This window comes from Ranitomeya variabilis, chromosome 2, assembly GCF_051348905.1.
Source record: "Ranitomeya variabilis isolate aRanVar5 chromosome 2, aRanVar5.hap1, whole genome shotgun sequence".
In the NCBI taxonomy this organism is placed as follows: Eukaryota; Metazoa; Chordata; class Amphibia; order Anura; family Dendrobatidae; genus Ranitomeya; species Ranitomeya variabilis.
Window position 1 is genome coordinate 510,569,146 of NC_135233.1, and position 21,773 is coordinate 510,590,918.

General features: G+C 48.2%; 2 protein-coding genes across 4 annotated transcripts in view; both read left to right on the forward strand.

The window, feature by feature from the left end:
* Nucleotides 1-21,773, forward strand: part of METTL15 (methyltransferase 15, mitochondrial 12S rRNA N4-cytidine) — a 611,732-nt gene that overhangs the window by 31,039 nt on the left and 558,920 nt on the right. Inside the window, exon 1 of one of the 3 annotated variants that reach the window (XM_077288048.1) lies at nt 16,612-16,708. The exons of the other annotated variants lie outside the window; for them this stretch is intronic. Coding sequence (XP_077144163.1) covers nt 16,663-16,708 — 46 coding nt within the window. The 5' untranslated portion in view covers nt 16,612-16,662. Of the gene's footprint in view, nt 1-16,611; nt 16,709-21,773 lie in introns of those variants that run through there. 3 annotated transcript variants of the gene reach the window in all.
* On the forward strand, nt 17,002-17,821 carry LOC143809678 (uncharacterized). Its single transcript, XM_077292725.1, has 2 exons — nt 17,002-17,493; nt 17,643-17,821. Exons 1-2 carry the CDS (start codon nt 17,113-17,115, stop codon nt 17,688-17,690), a joined length of 429 nt encoding a protein of 142 aa, XP_077148840.1. The 5' UTR covers nt 17,002-17,112; the 3' UTR covers nt 17,691-17,821.

The window sequence follows — 21,773 nt, forward strand, 5'->3', positions numbered from 1 at the left end:
GATGTCCTACCAGTGCTGTCCGATATACGCCAAGTCAGGTCATGGAAGAAACAAAGAAATTACTACATTATTAAGATGGAACACTGACACTTGGCCCGTGCACGCAGCAGAGCTGGAGCCAAGGGTCATCAGCATATCGCATCGGATACAAGGAGTTGGTGTGATTCCAGCCTTAGGCATACACTGGAGAGGAGTGGCATGCATGGGTTTCATCCACAACAGAACTCACAGAGATATTGCGACAAAGTGGAGCAAGACGATCGCAGCGTCCAATGACACATACACCTGCGGTAGTTAGAACGGCTTCACCATCTTAGTAGTTCTGGCTTGCATTGCTCTGTTGCTGAAAGGATTAAACTGCTTAGTTAGACTCCTGGAGTTCTCTGCCTTTCTTGTGTCAGCTGTTCTGAGTTTGATACTCCCTGCAGGTGTAAGAACCCACTTCTTTTCCAGTGATAGTTTTCCACTTCCTGGTTTGGAAGTGAAGGAGAAGTTCAATGTTAGTAGCAGGCGTTTGAACTGATTTTCAGGAGATTTCTGCGTGGAGTTGGTTTCTGCGGTTTCCCCCCTATCCTCTCCCATTTGGTTTCTCATACCTACACCTTCCCTGTTTCCCACTTGGTTGTTTCTGTGAGTACATTTTTATGATTGTCATTTTCTTTTATCTCTGTTTACCCCTGTCTGTTTGGTTTGTGTTATCCTATACACTTTCAGTCTATATCTCCCTATGTAATGGATGGAACAGATAAGTGTTATTATAGGAGCATAACAAGGTACAATACCATCAGGAGTAATCCGGAGGGCAGGGATAGCCTAGAGTTTCCCTAGCTTGAAGGATAGGGTAGGTGCTTATTGTCCCTGGCAATAACATGACAGGAAGCTTCCTGTAAAGCCCATGCACAAAAAAGTCCACCTACAATTTGCTAGGGCCTATGCAGAAAAATATGAAGATTACTGGAACTCTGGAGCGATAAGAACAAGATAAAATGTTTATGGCACTGATGCTTCAAAACTATGTAATGTCAAAAAGGTTAGGCGTACAAAGAAAAATGTGTGGGGAGCTATATTTCATTGACGTCATCATGTACTCACAGATGTACTGCTCTATATTGAAAGAGAAGATGCTACAATCACTCCCTGCTCTTGGCAGACAATGTTTCTACATGACAATGATCCGAAACACAAGTGATTCAGTGGCCAAGTGTCTCCTGATCTGAACCCAATCGCCTATGGGGAATTCTGAGGAGACAAGTTATCACTCTCTGTACAAAAGAAAGGAAAAAGATAGATGTTGCAATATGTCACCATCTTGTTCATTTAATGCCTGGAATACTTGGTGCTGTCCTTAAAGGGAACCTGTCACCCCCAAAACCAAAGGTGAGCTAAGCCCACCGGCATCAGGGGCTTATCTACAGCATTCTGTAATGCTGTAGATAAGCTCCCGATGTATCCTGAAAGATGAGAAAAAGAGGTTATATTATACTCAACCAGGGGCGGTCCCGCTGCGGTCCCGTCCGATGGGCGTCGTGGTCCGGTCCGGGGCCTTCCATCTTCTTACGATGACGTCCTCTTCTTGTCTTCAGGCTCCGGCGCAGGTGTACTTTGTCTGCCCTGTTGAGGGCAGATAAAAGTACTGCAGTGCACAGGTGCTGGGCCTCTGACCTTTCCCGGCACCTGCACACTGCAGTACTTTGCTCTGCCCTCAACAGGGCAGACAAAGTACGCCGGAGCCGCAGCCTGAAGACAAGAAGAGGACGTCATTGTAAGAATATGGGAGGCCCCAGACCGGACCGTGACGCCCATCGTACCGGGACCACCCCTGGGTGAGTATAATCTAACCTATTTTTCTCATCTTTCAGAATACATTGGGGGCTTATCTACAGCATTACAGAATGTTGTAGATAAGCCCCTAATGCTGGTGGGCTTAGCTCATAGTCGATTTTGGGGGTGACAGGTTCCCTTTAAAAATCATGGCGATCATACAAAATACTTGCCGTAATAGTTTTTGATGTGAGGTGTTTTCATTTTTGCATCAACTAATTTGATTAAAACTGATTGTTACGTGTTACGGGACCCCTCAGCACCCAGAATATGTTGTTCAGTTATATGTATGTATAATAGGTTCCATCTGAGAGGCATGTCCCTAATGCATCAGCCCACAGGCTGTGCCCCTGGGCAGAGGGGACAAGATATCCCCCTTCTGACCTCCCCCACCTTTGAAATTCCCACAGTAAATATCGGCAGGCTCCGGCCCCCTGCGGCTATTGTAATGTACACTCACCGGCCACTTTATTAGGTACACCATGCTAGTAACGGGTTGGACCCCCTTTTGCCTTCAGAACTGCCTCAATTCTTCGTGGCATAGATTCAACAAGGTGCTGGAAGCATTCCTCAGAGATTTTGGTCCATATTGACATGATGGCATCACAGAGTTGCCGCAGATTTGTCGGCTGCACATCCCAAATATGCTCCATACAAGGCAGGATGGATCCATGCTTTCATGTTGTTTACGCCAAATTCTGACCCTACCATCCGAATGTCGCAGCAGAAATCGAGACTCATCAGACCAAGCAACGTTTTTCCAATCTTCTACTGTCCAATTTCGATTAGCTTGTACAAATTGTAGCCTCAGTTTCCTGTTCTTAGCTGAAAGGAGTGGTACCCGGTGTGGTCTTCTGCTGCTGTAGCCCATCTGCCTCAAAGTTCGACGCACTGTGCGTTCAGAGATGCTCTTAGGCCTACCTTGGTTGTAACGGGTGGCGATTTGAGTCACTGTTGCCTTTCTATCAGCTCGAACCAGTCTGCCCATTCTCCTCTGACCTCTGGCATCAACAAGGCATTTCCGCCCACAGAACTGCCGCTCACTGGATTTTTTTTCTTTTTCGGACCATTCTCTGTAAACCCTAGAGATGGTTGTGCGTGAAAATCCCAGTAGATCAGCAGTTTCTGAAATACTCAGACCAGCCCTTCTGGCACCAACAACCATGCCACGTTCAAAGGCACTCAAATCACCTTTCTTCCCCATACTGATGCTCGGTTTGAACTGCAGGAGATTGTCTTGACCATGTCTACATGCCTAAATGCACTGAGTTGCCGCCATGTGATTGGCTGGTTAGAAATTAAGTGTTAACAAGAAGTTGGACAGGTGTACCTAATAAAGTGGCCGGTGAGTGTATGTCTGGCCTGCCGCTTTTCAATTGGCCTGCCCTCTGTATCTGTGTGATATATTCTGTGTCCTGTGAATAAAGTGTTGTCAGATTGGAAACACGTGGGGAAGCAGTGATCTTTTATATGCCCCCATGCAACTAAGGAATTCCAGCCAGTGTCCTTCCTTCAGACTCCAGCCAAAGCAGAGTGGACCTCTTGAAACACGGGGTGGTACTGAAAAAGGTACCCCAGCTCGGTAGACCCGTTACACTGGTGGCAGACAGCGGGATGTGATACCCCTTCTACAGGAGGAAAGGAATGAATGTAAAACAACTACCAGCAGTTAAAGAGGACTACATTAAAAGATCTGGTGGAAGCCCGAGGGTTAATCGCCAGCAACAAAACAAAAGCGGATTTGATAGCAGCCATCATGGAATACGACAGTGCAGCGCCCCCAAAGTGAACGTGGAGGAGACTGAATTCAAGAGAGGGGTAAAGAACAGACTGGCATTCTATGGCCCAAACCCTGCAGTAATGCTCATACAAGTGGTGATGGCTGATGCACATACTGATTTGAAGGAAAAGATGGCCGAGCGAACCAGGATAGAGCTGGCCAAGATGGAGATGGTGAGCAGGGGGAGCTCTGGCCTCCGACCAGGTACCTTCAACAGTAAGCCACAAAAAGATCCATTATAATGCCTTCCGACAGTTGGGGGAGGCAGAGGAAGACGTCGATGGCTTTCTGCAGGACTTTGAGCGGCCGTGTGCCCTTCATCGAGTGAAGCCGGAGGAACGGGTTCAGATTCTGGCCAGCAAGCTGACAGGCCGGGCAGCGGATGCCTATCGCACGGTACCTGATGAGGACTGTATGGACTATGAGCGGATCAAAGAAGTGATCTTGGCCCGGTATGCGCTGACACAGGAATGGCTTCGGGACAGGCGGCCAACGACTCTTGAGGAAGCCGCTCGTCTGGCCGATGAACATCGTGATGTCAGGAGGCCTCAGTTGTCCGGATCAAAGATGGTCACTAGGGGTCCGCCCATGGACCTGGAGGGCCCCAAACCACCGAAGATTGTAGGGGGACCAGCTAGAAACCCGGCCTACCACAGTCCCCCTGGGGCGCGATGCCACACCTGCCGTCAGCAAAGGCAATGTCCCAACCGGACTCAGCATACCCAGTGGCCAAAGGCGGGAACAGCTACCTTCAGCCGGGCCGCTGTACACTGCTACCAAGGCGAAGCTGACCCGACATTGGGGCTACGACTAACCAAGGGGTGGAAGAGATGGAGGAAGTGCTGCATGAAGTAGACCCTGTGCAGGCAGCCTGGGCAGATAATCGACAACAACATCGACAGGTTGTGTGGGTTAATGGGAAACGTATGCAGGGACTAAGAGATTCCGGGACAACTTTGACCCTTGCGAAGCCTCATCTCGTCCGAGACCAAGAGAAGACGGACCGGACAGTGGCAGTCCGTGTAGCAGGGGGAGCCATACATCGACTGCCCACTGCCAGGATTCACCTGAACTGGGGAGTCAGGGATGGCCTTGTTGAAGTCGGCTTGATGGAGGATTTGCCTGCAGACGTCTTGCTGGGAAATTACTTGGGACCCATGTTGTCTGCCTTCTCGGTTGCCCCTCTGGCTGAGACATATCCTGTGACCACCTGGAGACAAGCTCGAGCTGCGGAGGCGGAATCACACTCAGAGGAGGCCCAGGTAAGACATCCCAGCCCTACACGTATTCCCATAGCCAGACACATTTCTTGCGCCACCCCAGATGAATTTAAGAGGGAGTTACTTGAGGATCCTTCATTGGAGGGATATTGTGGGAAGGCACAGGAGGGGAGAGGGGCACTGGAAGGGGAACAGTTTGTATGGAAGCAGGGACTCCTCTACCGGATCACACAGCAGCACCACACGGGCAAGCCGCACTATAAAATACAGCTGGTAGTTCCCAAGAAGTATAGGCAGGAGTTACTGTGAATCTCTCATGACATACCCTTGGCCAGGCACTTCGGCGTCACTCGCACCAAGCATCGTCTGGCACAAAACTTCTTTTGGCTGGGGGTAACCTATGATGTTCGTCAGTACAGCCAGACCTGTGACAGTTGCCAGCGCATTGGCAAGAGGGGAGATTGATGCAAGGCCAAATTATGCCCCCTCCCCATTGTGGAGGAACCATTTAGCCAAGTAGCGGTCGATCTGATAGGGCCGTTAGCCAAACCCAGTCAGGGAAAAGGTATATATTGCCATTGGTAGATTATGCCACACGGTATCCAGAGGCGGTTGCGTTACCTAACATACTGGCAGAGACGGTGTCGGCTGCCCTGCTCCAGGTTTTCTCACGGGTTGGATTTCCCCGGGAGATTATCTCGGACCAGGGTACCCAGTTTACAGCAGAGGTGACCAACCAACTGTGGAAGCTGTGCAGCGTAAAGTCCATTAGAAGCGCCCCGTACCACCCTCAAACCAATGGGTTGTGTGAACGCTTTAACGGGACATTAAAACAACTCATTGGGACTTTTACCAGGACCTGCGGGGACTGGGAGAAATTCTTGCCACACCTCCTGTTTGGCTATCGGGAGGTGCCCCAAGAATCCACGGGGTTCTCCCCATTCGAACTGGTATACAGGAGACGGGTAAGACGACCCCTAGACTTAGTGCTAGAACACTGGGAAGGGGAGGGCATCATAGAAGGGGTACCTATTGTACCCTATGTGCTGGAATTCCGGGACCGCCTACAGGAGCTGACCCAGGCTGTACGTGGGAACATGCAGGTGGCCCAGCAGCACCAGCGCGTATGGTACGATCAGAGGGCCAGAGAGCACACCTTGGAAATAGGACAGAAGGTCCTGGTGTTAGAGCCCACTAGGCAGAACAAGCTTCAAGCTGCATGGCAGGGGCTCTACCAGGTAGTGGGGAAAATAGCCGAAACCACCTATCATGGGTGACTTTAATATCCTTACTGACACCCGCCAGCCAGCAGCCTCCAAGCTACTGGCCCTTACTTCATCCTTTGGACTCAGTGGTCCTCCACAGCCACCCACACAGACAGACATACACTAGACCTCATCTTCACCCGCCTCTGTTCCTTATCTAATCTCGCAACCTCTCCCTTCCCCCTATCTGACCACCATCTACTCACCCCATCTTTGTCCTCACCTGCCCCCCAGGTCCAGCCATTACCACATCCTCGGAGAAACCTCACACATCTAGACATTCACAGACTCTTCTACCCCTGTCCTCCATATCTTCACTCCACGACACGGACAGCTCCACTGCTTTTTATAACTCCACCCTCACATCCGCCATAGACTCAGTCGCCCCTCTCATGCATGGCACAGTGCGAAGAACCAATAGGCAACCTTGGCATAACAATCTAAAAAAAAAACTTCGACAAGCATCCAGGGTTGCGGAGCGGTGTTGGAAGAAAACACGCCTGCCAGACGACTTCACTGCTTTCAAACAAGCTACACTTGACTTCAAATTAGCCCTCACCTCCGCTAAACAGACCTATTTCACTAACCTTGTATCTTCACTATCCTACAACCCAAAACAACTATTCAGCACATTTACCTCCCTCCTCCGCCCACCACTGCCACCTCCAACTCCCCTCATCTCTTCCGAGGACTTGGCCACCTACTTCATAAACAAGATCGACCAAACAAGGCAACCCCTAACTGTTCCACCACCCCAACCACTCCATATACCAGACCTCTGCCCTTCCCTAATAACCTCCCTCTCCAACATCACTGAAGGAGAGCTTACTCGCCTCTTTTGTAAATCGCACCTCACCACCTGTGCACTTGACCCCATCCCTTCCCACCTGCTCCCCAACCTCACTAACATGCTCATTCCAGCCCTAACCCATCTCTTCAACCTATCACTATCTTCTGGTACCTTCCTCTCTGCCTTCAAACATGCCACCATCACACCCATCCTCCAAAAAAACTAACTTTGACCCAACTGCTATGCCCAGCTACCGCCCCATATCACTGCTCCCGTTTGCAAAGTGTCTGTCGGCCATATCCTCCTTCACCTCTCGCTTCCTAAAACTCAATGTAGACAAAACCGAACTCATCATCTTTCCCCATCTCACGTATCCCCCCTACCTGACCTACCTATTATGGTAAACGGCATCACGCTCTCTCCCGCACCTGAAATCCGCTGCCTCGGGGTAACTCTCGACTCTGCCCTGTCCTTCAAACTGCACGTCCAAACTCTTGCCACCTCCTGTCGCTTCCAATTCAAAAATATTGCCAGAATCCATCCCTTCCTCAGCCCACAATCTACCAAAACTCTTGTGCATGCCATCATCTCCCGCCTTGACTACTGCAACACCCTCCTCTGTGGCCTCCCCGCTAACTCTCTTGCACCACTCCAGTCTGTCCTCAACTCTGCTGCCCGGCTAATTCAACTCTCCTCGCTACTCCTCTGCTTCTCTCTGCAAATTTCTCCACTGGCTCCCAATTCCCCAACGAATCCAGTTCAAGCTACTAACCCTGATCTACAAAGCCATCCACAACCTGTCCCCTCCCTATATCTCTGAACTAATCTCCCAATATCTTCCCTCACGTAATCTCCGATCCTCCCAAGACCTCCTACTCTCCTCCACACTTATTCGTTCCTCACATAACTGCCTCCAAGATTTCTCCCGAATATCCCCCATCCTCTGGAATTCCATGCCTCAACACGTCCGACTATCCACCACCCTCAGATCCTTCAGACAGAACCTGAAAACCCATCTCTTCAAGAAAGCCTACAGCCTGCAATAACCATTCTGCCGCCTCGCCATCGCCAGAGCAGCCGCCTCACCACCGCCAGAGCTGCTGCACCTCTGACCTTCTGTCTCTTCCCCACTATCCCATAGAATGTGAGTCCGCAAGGACAGGGTCCTCTCCCCTCTGTACCAGTCTGTCACTGTAAACGTGTTTACTGTAAACTATATCTGTAACTCTATATGTAACCCCTTTCTCATGTACAGCACCATGGAACTAATGGTGCTATATAAATAAATAATAATATAATGTTGCCGATTGTGATGACCCCAGGGTTATCCGCATGTTCTACGTGAATATGCTGAAGCCCTACCGGGAGCACCCTGAAGAGGTAGTGGCCATCTGCGCACCTGAAGCAGAGGATTTAGCCGGACTTCCCTTGCCTGATGTCTTGGGGGAAAGGACTCAGTCTAAAACATGGGGCCAGGTACACTTGGGTGAAGGCCTAGGTACCCGGGAGAGACAGCAGGCGGAGAAGTTGTCGAGGCAGCGACAGGATGTTTTCGGGGAGACCAGGGTACACTAGCCTGGCACAACACAAGGTTGAGACCCAGGATCAGAACCCCCCTTCCGCGTCCTTGAGTCTGTACGAGAAGGGATGCAAAAAGAGATACAAGAGATGTTGCATTTAGGGGTCATTGAAGAGTCAGTCCCTGGGCATCCCCCGTAGTGTTAGTGCCCAAGAAGGATGGGACTACGCGGTTTTGTGTAGACTATCGTAAGCTCAATGAGAAAACAGTGACGGATGCGTATCCCATGCCGCGTGTGGATGAGTTGTTAGACCGGCTGGCGGGGGCAAAGTATTTGACCACCATCGACCTATGGAAAGGCTACTGGCAGATTCCCCTTAGTCCTGACGCTATTCCCAAGTCAGCACTTGTCACCCTGTTTGGGTTATTCCAGTTTCGAGTTATGCCATTCGGGATGAAGACTGCCCCGGCGACCTTCCAGAGGCTGGCTGACCGGCTTCTGGATGGTCTCCAGGACTATGCTTGTGCCTACCTGGATGACATCGCCATCTACAGCGCAACATGGGAAGAGCATCTAAATCACCTAGAGACTGTCTTGGACAGGATCCACAAGGCCGTAATTACCCTGAACCCAAACAAGTGTCACGTGGGCAAAGCAGAGGTTCAGTATTTAGGGCATTGGGTGGGAAGTGGGAAACAGCGACCAGAGCCAGCCAAGATTGAGGCCATAGCCAAATGGCCCACTCCACGCACTAAAACCCAGGTCATGGTGTTTCTAGGGACAGCGGAGTATTACAGGAAATTCGTTCCCAATTCCAGCAGCGTAGCCAAGCTTCTCACTGATCTGACCCAAAAGAACCAACCCCGCCAGGTAACCTGGACCCCAGAGTGTGAGGAAGCCTTCCGCCAGCTAAAGGACGCCCTCACCAATACCCCTGTATTGGCCGCACCCGATCCAACTAAATGTTTCCTTGTTCACACAGACGCTTCTATGTTTGGATTGGGGGCAGTACTGAGCCAAGTCGGGCCGGACTGTTATGACCCCAATGGCGAGGGTCTCAGAGATATCAGCAAGTCTGCGAAGTACAAAAATCCAGCTCATAGGGCAGTGGTAACTGGGTTGACCATATATCTACTCCTAACGCCAACACTAGAAGTAGCCGGGGAACATGCCTACGTTGGTCGCTAGATGTCTCGCGCCAGCCGGAGGACTAACTACCCCTAGAAGAGGAAAACAAAGACCTCTCTTGCCTCCAGAGAATAGACCCCAAAAGTTGGATACAAGCCCCCCACAAATAATAACGGTGAGGTAAGAGGAAATGACAAACACAGAGATGAACTAGGTTTAGCAAAGAGAGGCCCACTCACTAATAGCAGAATGTAGTAAGATAACTTATATGGTCAACAAAAACCCTAACAAAAATCCACACTGGAGATTCAAGAACCCCCGAACCGTCTAACGGCCCGGGGGGAGAACTCCAGCCTCCCTAGAGCTTCCAGCAAGGATAGGATACAGATTATGTACAAGCTGGACAAAAATGCAAAACAATAGCAAAAAGCAAGAAAGCAGACTTAGCTTAATCAAGCAGGAACCAGGATCAGTAGACAAGAGCACTACAGATTAGCTCTGATATCAACGTTGCCAGGCATAGAACTGAAGGTCCAGGGAGCTAATATAGCAACACCCCTGACCTAACGACCCAGGTGAGCATACAAGGGATGATAGACATACCCAGAGTAAAAACACTAGTAGCCACTAGAGGGAGCCAAAAGGTAAATTCACAACAGTACCCCCCCTTAGTGAGGGGTCACCGAACCCTCACCAAGACCACCAGGGCGATCAGGATGAGCGGCGTGAAAGGCGCGAACTAAATCGGCCGCATGCACATCAGAGGCGACCACCCAGGAATTATCCTCCTGACCATAGCCCTTCCACTTGACCAGGTACTGAAGCCTCCGCCTGGAGAGACGAGAATCTAAGATCTTCTCCACCACGTACTCCAACTCACCCTCAACCAACACCGGAGCAGGAGGCTCAGCAGAAGGAACCACAGGCACAACGTACCGCCGCAACAAGGACCTATGAAATACGTTGTAAATGGCAAACGACACCGGAAGATCCAGGCGAAAGGATACAGGATTAAGGATCTCCAATATCCTGTAAGGACCAATGAATCGAGGCTTAAATTTGGGAGAGGAGACCTTCATAGGAACAAATCGAGAAGACAGCCATACCAAATCCCCAACACGAAGTCGGGGACCCACACCGCGGCGGCGATTGGCAAAACGCTGAGCCTTCTCCTGTGACAACTTCAAGTTGTCCACCACATGATTCCAGATCCGCTGCAACCTATCCACCACAGAATCCACTCCAGGACAGTCAGAAGGCTCCACATGTCCCGAGGAAAAACGAGGATGGAAACCGGAGTTGCAGAAAAATGGCGAAACCAAGGTGGCAGAACTAGCCTGATTATTAAGGGCAAATTCAGCCAACGGCAAGAAGGTCACCCAATCATCCTGATCAGAAGAGACAAAACACCTCAAATACGCCTCCAGAGTCTGATTAGTTCGTTCCGTTTGTCCGTTAGTCTGTGGATGAAAAGCGGACGAAAACGACAAATCAATGCCCATCCTACCACAAAAGGATCGCCAGAACCTGGAAACAAACTGGGATCCTCTGTCCGACACAATATTCTCAGGAATGCCGTGCAAACGAACCACGTTCTGGAAGAACACAGGAACCAGATCAGCAGAGGAAGGCAGCTTAGGCAAAGGAACCAGATGGACCATCTTGGAGAAACGATCACATATCACCCAGATGACAGACATGCCTTTAGACACCGGGAGATCCGAAATGAAATCCATAGAGATGTGTGTCCAAGGTCTCTTCGGGACAGGCAAGGGCAAGAGCAACCCGCTGGCACGAGAACAGCAAGGCTTAGCTCGAGCACAAGTACCGCAGGACTGCACAAATGACCGCACATCCCTTGACAAGGAAGGCCACCAAAAGGACCTGGCCACCAGATCTCTGGTGCCAAAAATTCCCGGGTGCCCTGCCAACACTGAGGAATGAACCTCGGAAATGACTCTGCTGGTCCATTTAGCAGGCACAAACAATCTGTCAGGTGGACAAGAGTCAGGCCTACCAGCCTGAAATCTCTGCAACACACGTCGCAGATCTGGAGAAATCGCTGACAAGATAACTCCTTCCTTAAGAATACCCTCAGGTTCAGCGACTCCAGGAGCATCAGGCACAAAGCTCCTAGACAGAGCATCGGCCTTCACATTCTTAGAACCTGGTAAATACGAGACCACAAAGTCAAAACGGGAGAAAAACAATGACCAGCGGGCCTGTCTAGGATTCAGGCGTTTAGCAGACTCGAGATACATCAAATTTTTGTGATCAGTCAAGACCACCACCCGATGCCTAGCACCCTCGAGCCAATGACGCCACTCCTCAAATGCCCACTTCATGGCCAATAACTCCCGATTGCCCACATCATAATTTCGCTCTGCCGGCGAAAACTTCCTAGAGAAAAAGGCACAAGGTCTCATAGTAGAGCAACCAGGGCCTCTCTGCGACAATACGGCCCCTGCCCCAATCTCCGAAGCATCCACCTCAACCTGAAAGGGAAGTGAGACGTCAGGCTGGCACAATACAGGCGCCAAAGTAAACCGGCGTTTCAACTCCTGGAAAGCCTCCACGGCAGCAGGAGCCCAGTTAGCTACATCAGAGCCTTTCTTGGTCATATCCGTCAGCGGTTTAACAACGCTAGAGAAATTTGCGATAAAACGACGGTAGAAGTTAGCAAAACCCAAGAACTTCTGAAGACTCTTAACTGACGAGGGTTGAGTCCAATCATGAATCGCTCGGACCTTGACTGGATCCATCTCCACAGCAGAAGGGGAAAAAATGAACCCCAAAAAGGGAACCTTCTGTACACCAAAGAGACACTTTGAGCCTTTTACAAACAAAGAATTTTCACGCAAAATCTCAAAAACCATCCTGACCTGCTCCACATGCGAGTCCCAATCATCAGAAAAAAACAGAATATCATCCAGATAAACAATCAAAAATTTATCCAGATACTTCCGGAAAATGTCATGCATGAAGGACTGAAAAACTGAAGGTGCATTAGAGAGCCCAAATGGCATCACCAAGTACTCAAAATGACCTTCGGGCGTATTGAATGCGGTTTTCCATTCATCGCCCTGCCTAATGCGCACAAGGTTGTACGCACCACGAAGGTCTATCTTGGTGAACCACTTGGCACCTTTAATCCGGGCAAACAAATCTGACAACAACGGCAAAGGATACTGAAATTTGACAGTGATCTTATTTAAAAGCCAATAGTCAATACAAGGCCTCAAAGATCCGTCCTTTTTGGCCACAAAAAAGAATCCCGCACCAAGAGGGGAAGAAGGATGGATATGCCCCTTCTCAAGAGACTCCTTGATATATGATCGCATCGCGGTATGTTCAGGTACCGACAGATTAAACAGTCTCCCCTTAGGAAACTTACTGCCTGAGATCAAATCTATTGCACAGTCACATTCCCTATGAGGAGGCAGTGCACTGGAATTAGACTCGCTGAAGACATCCTGATAATCAGACAAATACGCCGGAACTTCCGAAGGCGTAGAAGAAGCAATAGACAAGGGCAGGGAATCTCCATGAATTCCATGGCAGCCCCAACTTGACACTGACATAGCCTTCCAGTCCAAGACTGGATTATGGGTCTGTAACCATGGCAAACCCAAAACAACCAAATCATGCATTTTATGCAGAACAAGAAAACGTATTACCTCCCGATTTTCGGGAGTCATGCACATGGTAACCTGTGTCCAAAACTGCGGTTTATTTTTTGCCAATGGCGTAGAATGAATACCCCTAAGAGGGATAGGATTTTCCAATGGCTCAAGAACAAATCCGCAGCGCTTGGCAAATGACAGATCCATAAGACTCAGGGCCGCACCTGAGTCCACAAACGCCATGACAGGATACGATGACAGTGAGCAAATCAAAGTTACAGACAGAATAAATTTAGGTTGCAAATTACCAATGACGACCGGACTAACAACCTTAGTAAGACGTTTAGAGCATGCTGAGATAACATGTGTAGAATCACCACAGTAGTAACACAAGCCATTCTGGCGTCTATGAATTTTCCGCTCATTTCTAGTCAGGATTCTATCACATTGCATTAACTCAGGTGCCCGTTCAGACAACACCATGAGGGAATTTGCGGTTTTGCGCTCCCGCAACCGCCGGTCGATTTGAATAGCCAGGGCCATAGAATCATTCAGACCTGTGGGAATGGGAAAACCCACCATCACATTCTTAATGGCTTCAGAAAGACCATTTCTAAAATTTGCAGCCAATGCACACTCGTTCCACTGGGTCAGCACGGACCATTTCCGAAATTTTTGGCAATACACTTCAGCCTCGTCCTGGCCCTGAGACATAGCCAGCAAGGCTTTTTCTGCCTGAATCTCAAGATTGGGTTCCTCATAAAGCAAACCGAGCGCCAGAAAAAACGCATCAATATCAGCCAATGCCGGATCTCCTGGCGCCAGCGAGAAAGCCCAATCCTGATGGTCGCCCCGTAAAAAAGAAATAACAATTTTCACTTGCTGAGCGGAGTCTCCAGAGGAACAGGGTCTCAGGGACAAAAACAATTTACAATTATTCCTGAAATTTCTAAACTTAAATCGGTCTCCGGAAAACAGTTCAGGAATCGGTATCTTAGGTTCTGACATAGGATTTCTGGTAACATAATCTTGTATGCCCTGCACACGAGCAGCAATCTGGTCCACACTTGTAATCAAGGTCTGGACATTCATGTCTGCAGCAATCACAAACCACTCAGAGGTAAAGGGGAAAAGAAAAAAAAATGTGAGAGAGAAAAAAAAAACTCAGAACTTTCTTTCTTATAATCCCGCTTCTGCAATGCATATAACATTTAATACTGGCCTGGCAAACTGTTATGACCCCAATGGCGAGGGTCTCAGAGATATCAGCAAGTCTGCGAAGTACAAAAATCCAGCTCATAGGGCAGTGGTAACTGGGTTGACCATATATCTACTCCTAACGCCAACACTAGATGTAGCCGGGGAACATGCCTACGTTGGTCGCTAGATGTCTCGCGCCAGCCGGAGGACTAACTACCCCTAGAAGAGGAAAACAAAGACCTCTCTTGCCTCCAGAGAATAGACCCCAAAAGTTGGATACAAGCCCCCCACAAATAGTAACGGTGAGGTAAGAGGAAATGACAAACACAGAGATGAACTAGGTTTAGCAAAGAGAGGCCCACTCACTAATAGCAGAATGTAGTAAGATAACTTATATGGTCAACAAAAACCCTAACAAAAATCCACACTGGAGATTCAAGAACCCCCGAACCGTCTAACGGCCCAGGGGGAGAACTCCAGCCTCCCTAGAGCTTCCAGCAAGGATAGGATACAGATTATGTACAAGCTGGACAAAAATGCAAAACAAAAACAATAGCAAAAAGCAAGAAAGCAGACTTAGCTTAATCAAGCAGGAACCAGGATCAGTAGACAAGAGCACTACAGATTAGCTCTGATATCAACGTTGCCAGGCATAGAACTGAAGGTCCAGGGAGCTAATATAGCAACACCCCTGACCTAACGACCCAGGTGAGCATACAAGGGATGATAGACATACCCAGAGTAAAAACACTAGTAGCCACTAGAGGGAGCCAAAAGGTAAATTCACAACACCGGACGGCCAAGAACACCCAGTAGCTTACCTGAGTCGGAAACTACTGCCCCGTGAAGTAAGCCATGCGGCCATCGAGAAGGCGTGCCTGGCGGTAGTATGGGCACTCAAAAAGTTGCAACCATATTTGTATGGATGACAGTTTTCCCTCCTAACGGACCATAATCCCCTAGTCTGGCTTAATCGGGTCTCCGGAGACAACGCCAGATTACTGCGGTGGAGTTTAGCCCTACAACCTCTGGACTTCACCATCCACTACAGACCCGGCAAACAAAACGCCGATGGACTAAGTCGACAAACGGAACTTGTACCAACCCCATAAATTTCGGTCATTTCCAAACCGACTGTGTATGCCGATCGCGTCGCTGAAAAGGGGAGCCGTGTTACGGGACCCCTCAGCACCCAGAATATGTTGTGCAGTTATATGTATGTATAATGGGTTCCATCTGAGAGGCATGTCCCTAATGCATCAGCCTACAGGCTGCTCCCCTGGGCAGAGGGGACAAAATATCCCCCTTCTGACCTCCCCCACCTTTGTAATTCCCACAGTAAATATCGGCAGGCTCTGGCCCCCTGCGGCTATTGTAATGTATGTCTGGCCTGCCGCTTTTCAATTGGCCTGCCCTCTGTATCTGTGTGATATATTCTGTGTCCTGTGAATAAAGTGTTGTCAGACTGGAAACACGTGGGAAAGCAGTGATCTTTTATATGCCCCCATGTAACTAAGGAATTCCAGCCAGCGTCCTTCATTCAGACTCCAGCCAGTGTCCTTCATTCAGACTCCAGCCAAAGCAGAGTGGACCTCTTGAAACACGGGGTGGTACTGAAAAAGGTACCCCAGCTCGGTAGACCCCGTTACACTGATGATTTTGTAATGAAAGTGATGTTAATAACTTCCATGTTTTGGATTAAAAAATGTTCGGTAAAACTCGGTTGTGTCAAAATTTTGGAAACTGTTGTGTTCAGAAAAATATTGATTAAAATCTAACTTTTCAAAGGGGTGTACTCATTCATGTTGTTTGTCTGCATCAAGGCTTTCTCAAGCTAGCAACTTTGTAAAGAGATGTCGGCAAAATAACAGTATTTCACATAGTGGGGATCTGACCATTGTGACCCTACTGGAACAAAGTATCAGCAATGTTGGGAAAGTAACTTTTATACTTTTTGTTTATTGGACCTGTTGTTAAGCCCTCCTCGTACACTATAGGTGTTTAGAGAACCCTCTAGTCATAAAAGATTCCAACAAGACTGACTAAAAACGGAGGGAAACTGATGCTTGATGGAAACCAAAGTTTGTTTTTGTTACATCTGTCAAATGGATGAATTTTTAAAAACTGATCATTTAGTTTGTTATTGGTATCTGTTTGCATCCATTATTGTTCCTTTCCATTTTTATCTTTAGCTGGATCAGTTACAAACTGCTTTTAAGTGGAAGTATGCGCGTAACCGTAGGGAGTGTGAGCGAGGTAGTACGAGAAGCACTGCAGCATGGTGCGCTCGGGAGAGGAGGAGGAACAATACGGTAATGAAGCTCCAATTCATAGCTTTGCAAAGGCTGCAGTGCGGAGAAGGTAGGCAGTGGTGACTGACATCACTAGTGTTGACCACCCATTCCCTTGACGAGACCACCAGGTGGGTGCTTGGAAATTCTGATTTCTGTAAAGGGACACTTAAGGCTACGTTCACATTCGCGTCTTTGGACGCAGCGTCGTCGACGCAACGCACGACGCATGTAAAACGCAGGTTTTTTTGACGCATGCGTTCAACGCATACGTCGTAAAACGCAGCAGTTTTTTTGCGTTTTTACCAAAAAACGCAGCGTTTTCAGACGCATGTGTTTTCCTAAAGTGATGTCATTCTTTACCAATTGCAACAAAAAAAAAAACCCAATTAGTGTCTAGACACTAGATAAAGACCACCAATGGCTAGAAGAGGGTGGGTGTAAATGTAATTGTGTATATATACACTGGCATAGATGAATTCCTCAGATTTTGCTTGTGTTTCCAGCATCATGATGGAGCGTCCCATGGAGAGTATCTACATGAATATGGAGCTGGATTTTGCCTTGGCTAATGCCTATGCTATTGGCTATTACGAGCAAAGGAAAAGGGATAAACGGAGAAGGAGTCATCGGCACTTTTGGCTACACCCTATCGTGGAAGTCCAGGAGAGCCGTGGAGCCTACCATTGCTTGTTTGGCGAGCTAAATGACAACCTGGAAAAATATTTTGAGTATACCAGGATGTCTCAAGACAGCTTCCGCTCTCTGCTGCGTCTGGTGGAAGGAGCCATTACCAGGCAGGACACGCAGCTCCGGAGATCAATTTCTGCAGAGGAACGGCTGCTGGTGACTACGGTACGTAATGTAGCTCTGAACTACTGTGATATGTTCTTCCCTTTGTTTTTTTATTTTTTTTGGAATTTGTTTGGGGTTGTGTATGGTTAATTTATTTTTTAGTATTACAATGTACTTTAATGTAATTTCTTTATTTTTCTTCTTGGCAGTTTCCTGGCTACCGGAGAGACCTTAAGATCCCTGCATTTCCAATTTAGGATTGGAGTCTCCACACTTTTAGGAATTATTGCCGACACGTGCCGCGCTTTGTGGGACAATCTCCGTGATGAATTTTTACCCCTCCCTACCACAGAAATATGGGAGGACAACGCCAAGAAATTTGCACAACTGTGTTCTTTCCCTAACTGTATTGGAGCGGTGGATGGGAAGCACATTAGGATTATAAAGCCTGCAAGAAGTGTTCTCTGTTTTTCAATTATAAAAAATATTTTTCCACCGTGCTCATGGCAATTGCAGGTGCGGACTGCAGGTTTCTGGCCGTGGACATTGGAGCGTTTGGCCGTGCAAATGACTCACGGACATTTAAGGACTCTGATATGGGCCAAAGGTTATATGGGAACAATTTTAATTTCCCCCAGCCATGACCTCTTCCCAACACCGAAGGCCCGGCCATGCCATTTGTTGTGGTTGGGGATGAGGCTTTTCAAATGTGTGCCAACCTACTGAAACCCTACTCCAGTCGGGGCTTGGACCACACCAGAAGTATTTTTAATTACAGACTGTCCAGGGCCAGAAGAACTGTGGAGTGCCTTTGGCATCCTGGTCTCCAAATGGCGTATTTTAGGATCCGCCATTAATCTGAAAATTGAGACCGTGGATGAGGTGGTGAAGGCTTGTGTGGTTCTCCACAATTATATTATGGCCAAAGAGAGACTGAACGTGGAACTCGATGAACCCATACCAAACCCATTGCCCGATTACCAAGATCATCCTCTGAGGACAACTGTTGAAATTGCGCAGATGAGGGATCGATTTGCTTCCTATTTTGTATCTGATGTTGGCCGTGTGTCATGGCAAGATACTATGGTGTAGTGCTTCTGTTTTGTACTGTAATACTTTATTCAGCTTTTAAATGAAAAATTAATACCTTTATAGTGCTAAAATAAAAAGGTATAATGACAAGAAAAGATTTCTACACTATTATGACCAATAAAGGTCACCAGTAAAGGTGCCTAATGTTATGTTATTTTAAATTTGCCATCTACCTATATTTTCAAAATGTTTGTATTTTCAATAAACTTACTTTTAATGTGCCCTAACATATAAAAACTTGGTTTTCCGTTTTTTTAAAATGTTGTGGTTAATAAAAAAAATTCTCAACACTTCTCCAAACTCCATTTGCCTACCAACTGCTTTAAAACTGGGTTGTACTCAGGTGATCACCAGCTCCCATATTGACTCAGCAAAAACAGCACACTTTTGTTGACGTGGCCGTGTGTTTGATAGTTGAGCGAACTTCATCGGCTCCCTCCTTGGCAAACTGTCAAGCTTCCAGACTAGTTGCATAGGGAACACTGCTTCATTGAGCGCGCTGGCTGATCAACTCTTTTCACCCACCGCAGCAGCATGTGTCGCGGCAATGTGACAGGCACTACACATGCATGGCGAGGACCACAAATAGGCTTTGGTTGTTCATGTGTTGTGCCAGTCACACAGCCTTGGAACATGCGGCAGCGTTGCTAGAAAAAAAGCCGATCAACCACACACACGGAGCCGGGTCCATATGCAAGTAGTTGGAAAGTGTTTAGACTGCCAAGGAGGGAGCCGATCTTGTTGGCTCCACTCTTGTGAGTCACAACTATTGAAGTAAGGATGCACAAATACATCCTGATTCAAATAGTGTCGACAATTGGCCACGTGAACATTGCAACCACCTCACCGGAGCCCTGACCTTAAGGTACCGTAACACATAACGCTATCATTAACGATATCGTTGTAACATCACGCTTTTGGTGACGTGGCAACGATCCCACAAACGATCTCGTTATGTGTGACAGCGACCAACGATCAGGACCCTGCTGTCAGATCGTTGTGGAATCATCAGGACAATTTTTGGGTCGCTGATCACCCGCTGTCATCGCAGGATCAGCATGTGTGACGCCGATCCAGCGATGTGTTCACTTGTAACCAGGGTAAATATCGGGTTACTAGCGCGGCCCTGCACTTAGTAACCCGATATTTACCCTGGTTTCCCGGGTGCTGCAGGGGGACTTTGGCATCGTTGAAGACAGTTTCACAGATGCCGAAGTCGTTCCCCTGATCGTTGGTCACTGGAGAGAGCTGTCTGTGTGACAGCTCCCCAGCAACCACACAACGACTTGCCAACGATCACGGCCAGGTCGTATCGCTGGTCGTGATCGTTGGTAATGTTTTAGTGTTACTATACCTTTCTTGTATGTATACAATCTATGTAATAATCCTGATTGTGTTTGTAAACACCTCATAGAACAATGATAGACACCCTAAACAAAAACACTGAAAAATTGATAAAATGGTGTCTGACATTGCATATATATGAGGTGTTTAAAGCACAAAATGTGTCTAGACGGCGCACGGTAAGAGTGGCCGATAACTATAGTTAACAATAAATACAAATATTGTTTTAAAAAAACAATTTTTATTTGGGGGAAGCAAACTAGGGGGTGTCAATTGTAGCAATCAATGGTGATTGGTATCTCCCTGCTTGGGAATGGCGAGAGGAGGAAGAGGAGGATAATGAGAATCCATAGTCTAATAGACTGGAGGGCAAATCAAAGCTCTCAACATCAGCTGGGGAAGAGACAGCAACCTCGGTAGGGGAGGGAGGAGGCAAAACCAATCTGCTGGATCTTGACTGGCTCTGTCTGCTCCTGCTGCGGCTAGACCCCCACCGCGATGTAGGTGTCTGTGTTGGAGCAGCCAGAGCCGCAGGAGCTGTTCGCTTTGTCTTCCTCCTTTTAGGTTCTCCGATGGCGGCTTCCCCAGCAGGACGGGTACGGGCGGTTGAGGGCCTAGCAGGAGCAGGACTCGGCGGCTCGATGTGATGGTGTCTGTGGTGGCAACCCTCGGCACGTGGACCTCGGTGGAGTGGCTGGAGTGGCTCTGCAGCAGGAGTCGGAGTCATGCTAGCCAGCAATGGTACTACGGGCATTGTACTCGCTGACTGCATGATCCGAGCCTGCTGCAGAGCACTCACGTAGGCATTGTTGCAGGCCTGCATCACCGAAATCTGGAGTTCCGGCGTAAGATGTTCCACCATGCCCTTCACAATGGCACTAAACAAATGTTTTGCCAGCCTCGAGAGCTCGGATTCCATTGTTTCAAGGCGCCGGTCGATATTGGACAGAGCAGTGTCCATTCTATCGCCCAGTGCCTTGAAACAATTTTGGAATACCGTGCCCAAATGCAAAAATTCGGGCATTAGCGGCCTGTCCGAGGCCCGCTGACGCTGTCGGGAATACCCGAAGGAAGGAGCGCCAGTGGCCTCGGCCAGGGGAACACCGGGTGGACCGGCTGCCAGTTCTCCAGTAAGTGGTGCAAGCTTGCTCTCGCTGTGGGATGGCTGTGACGGGTCAGATGGCGATTCATGAAGGACCACTCCAGATGGACCAACAGGCTCGAGGGTGCTGCTGTGAGTTCTGTGAAAAGATAAGGAAAACATTAGTCTTCAAAAAATAACATCACATACACCAACTCCTGTAATATAATAAAGTTAACATTACATCACACAACAATAGATTACAATCCTCTGTCTGTCCTTTAATCATTCGCTGATTGTTATCGCCAGCTGCCTGTTATGGCTGACGAGACCATTCAGCGACGGGCCTAGTGCAGAATAAAATGAACGCTCCTTCCCGCTGCTAATGCCTTTTGCCCACATACTTAAACTGTCATCGCCAAACACACGGCTGGCGTTAACACCAATTTTTTTGGGACAAAAACCATTGGTGTCAAACTCTTTAGTATTGACGCTGCCTATGCCGCATCAAATCAATATTAAACAATTTAAAGTTACCAATTTGATGTTAAAAAAACCCAGCTATGCTTGCCCTATAGTGGTGTTTGAGACGACTGCCAGTTTTTACTCTGATCGCAGGACCTGCAATGACGTCACGGTCATGTGATCGAGACATCATCACAATTCCTGCGATCAGACCTACCCTGGCTCGGAACGGAACCTGTCATGGACTACAAGGACTCACACGGTTTAAAAAAAAAAATCCAAAAAATGGATGGGCAATATATCATGCCACTAGGGAAAAAGTAACCTGGATGTCCAATATACTACGTGTACTACGTGG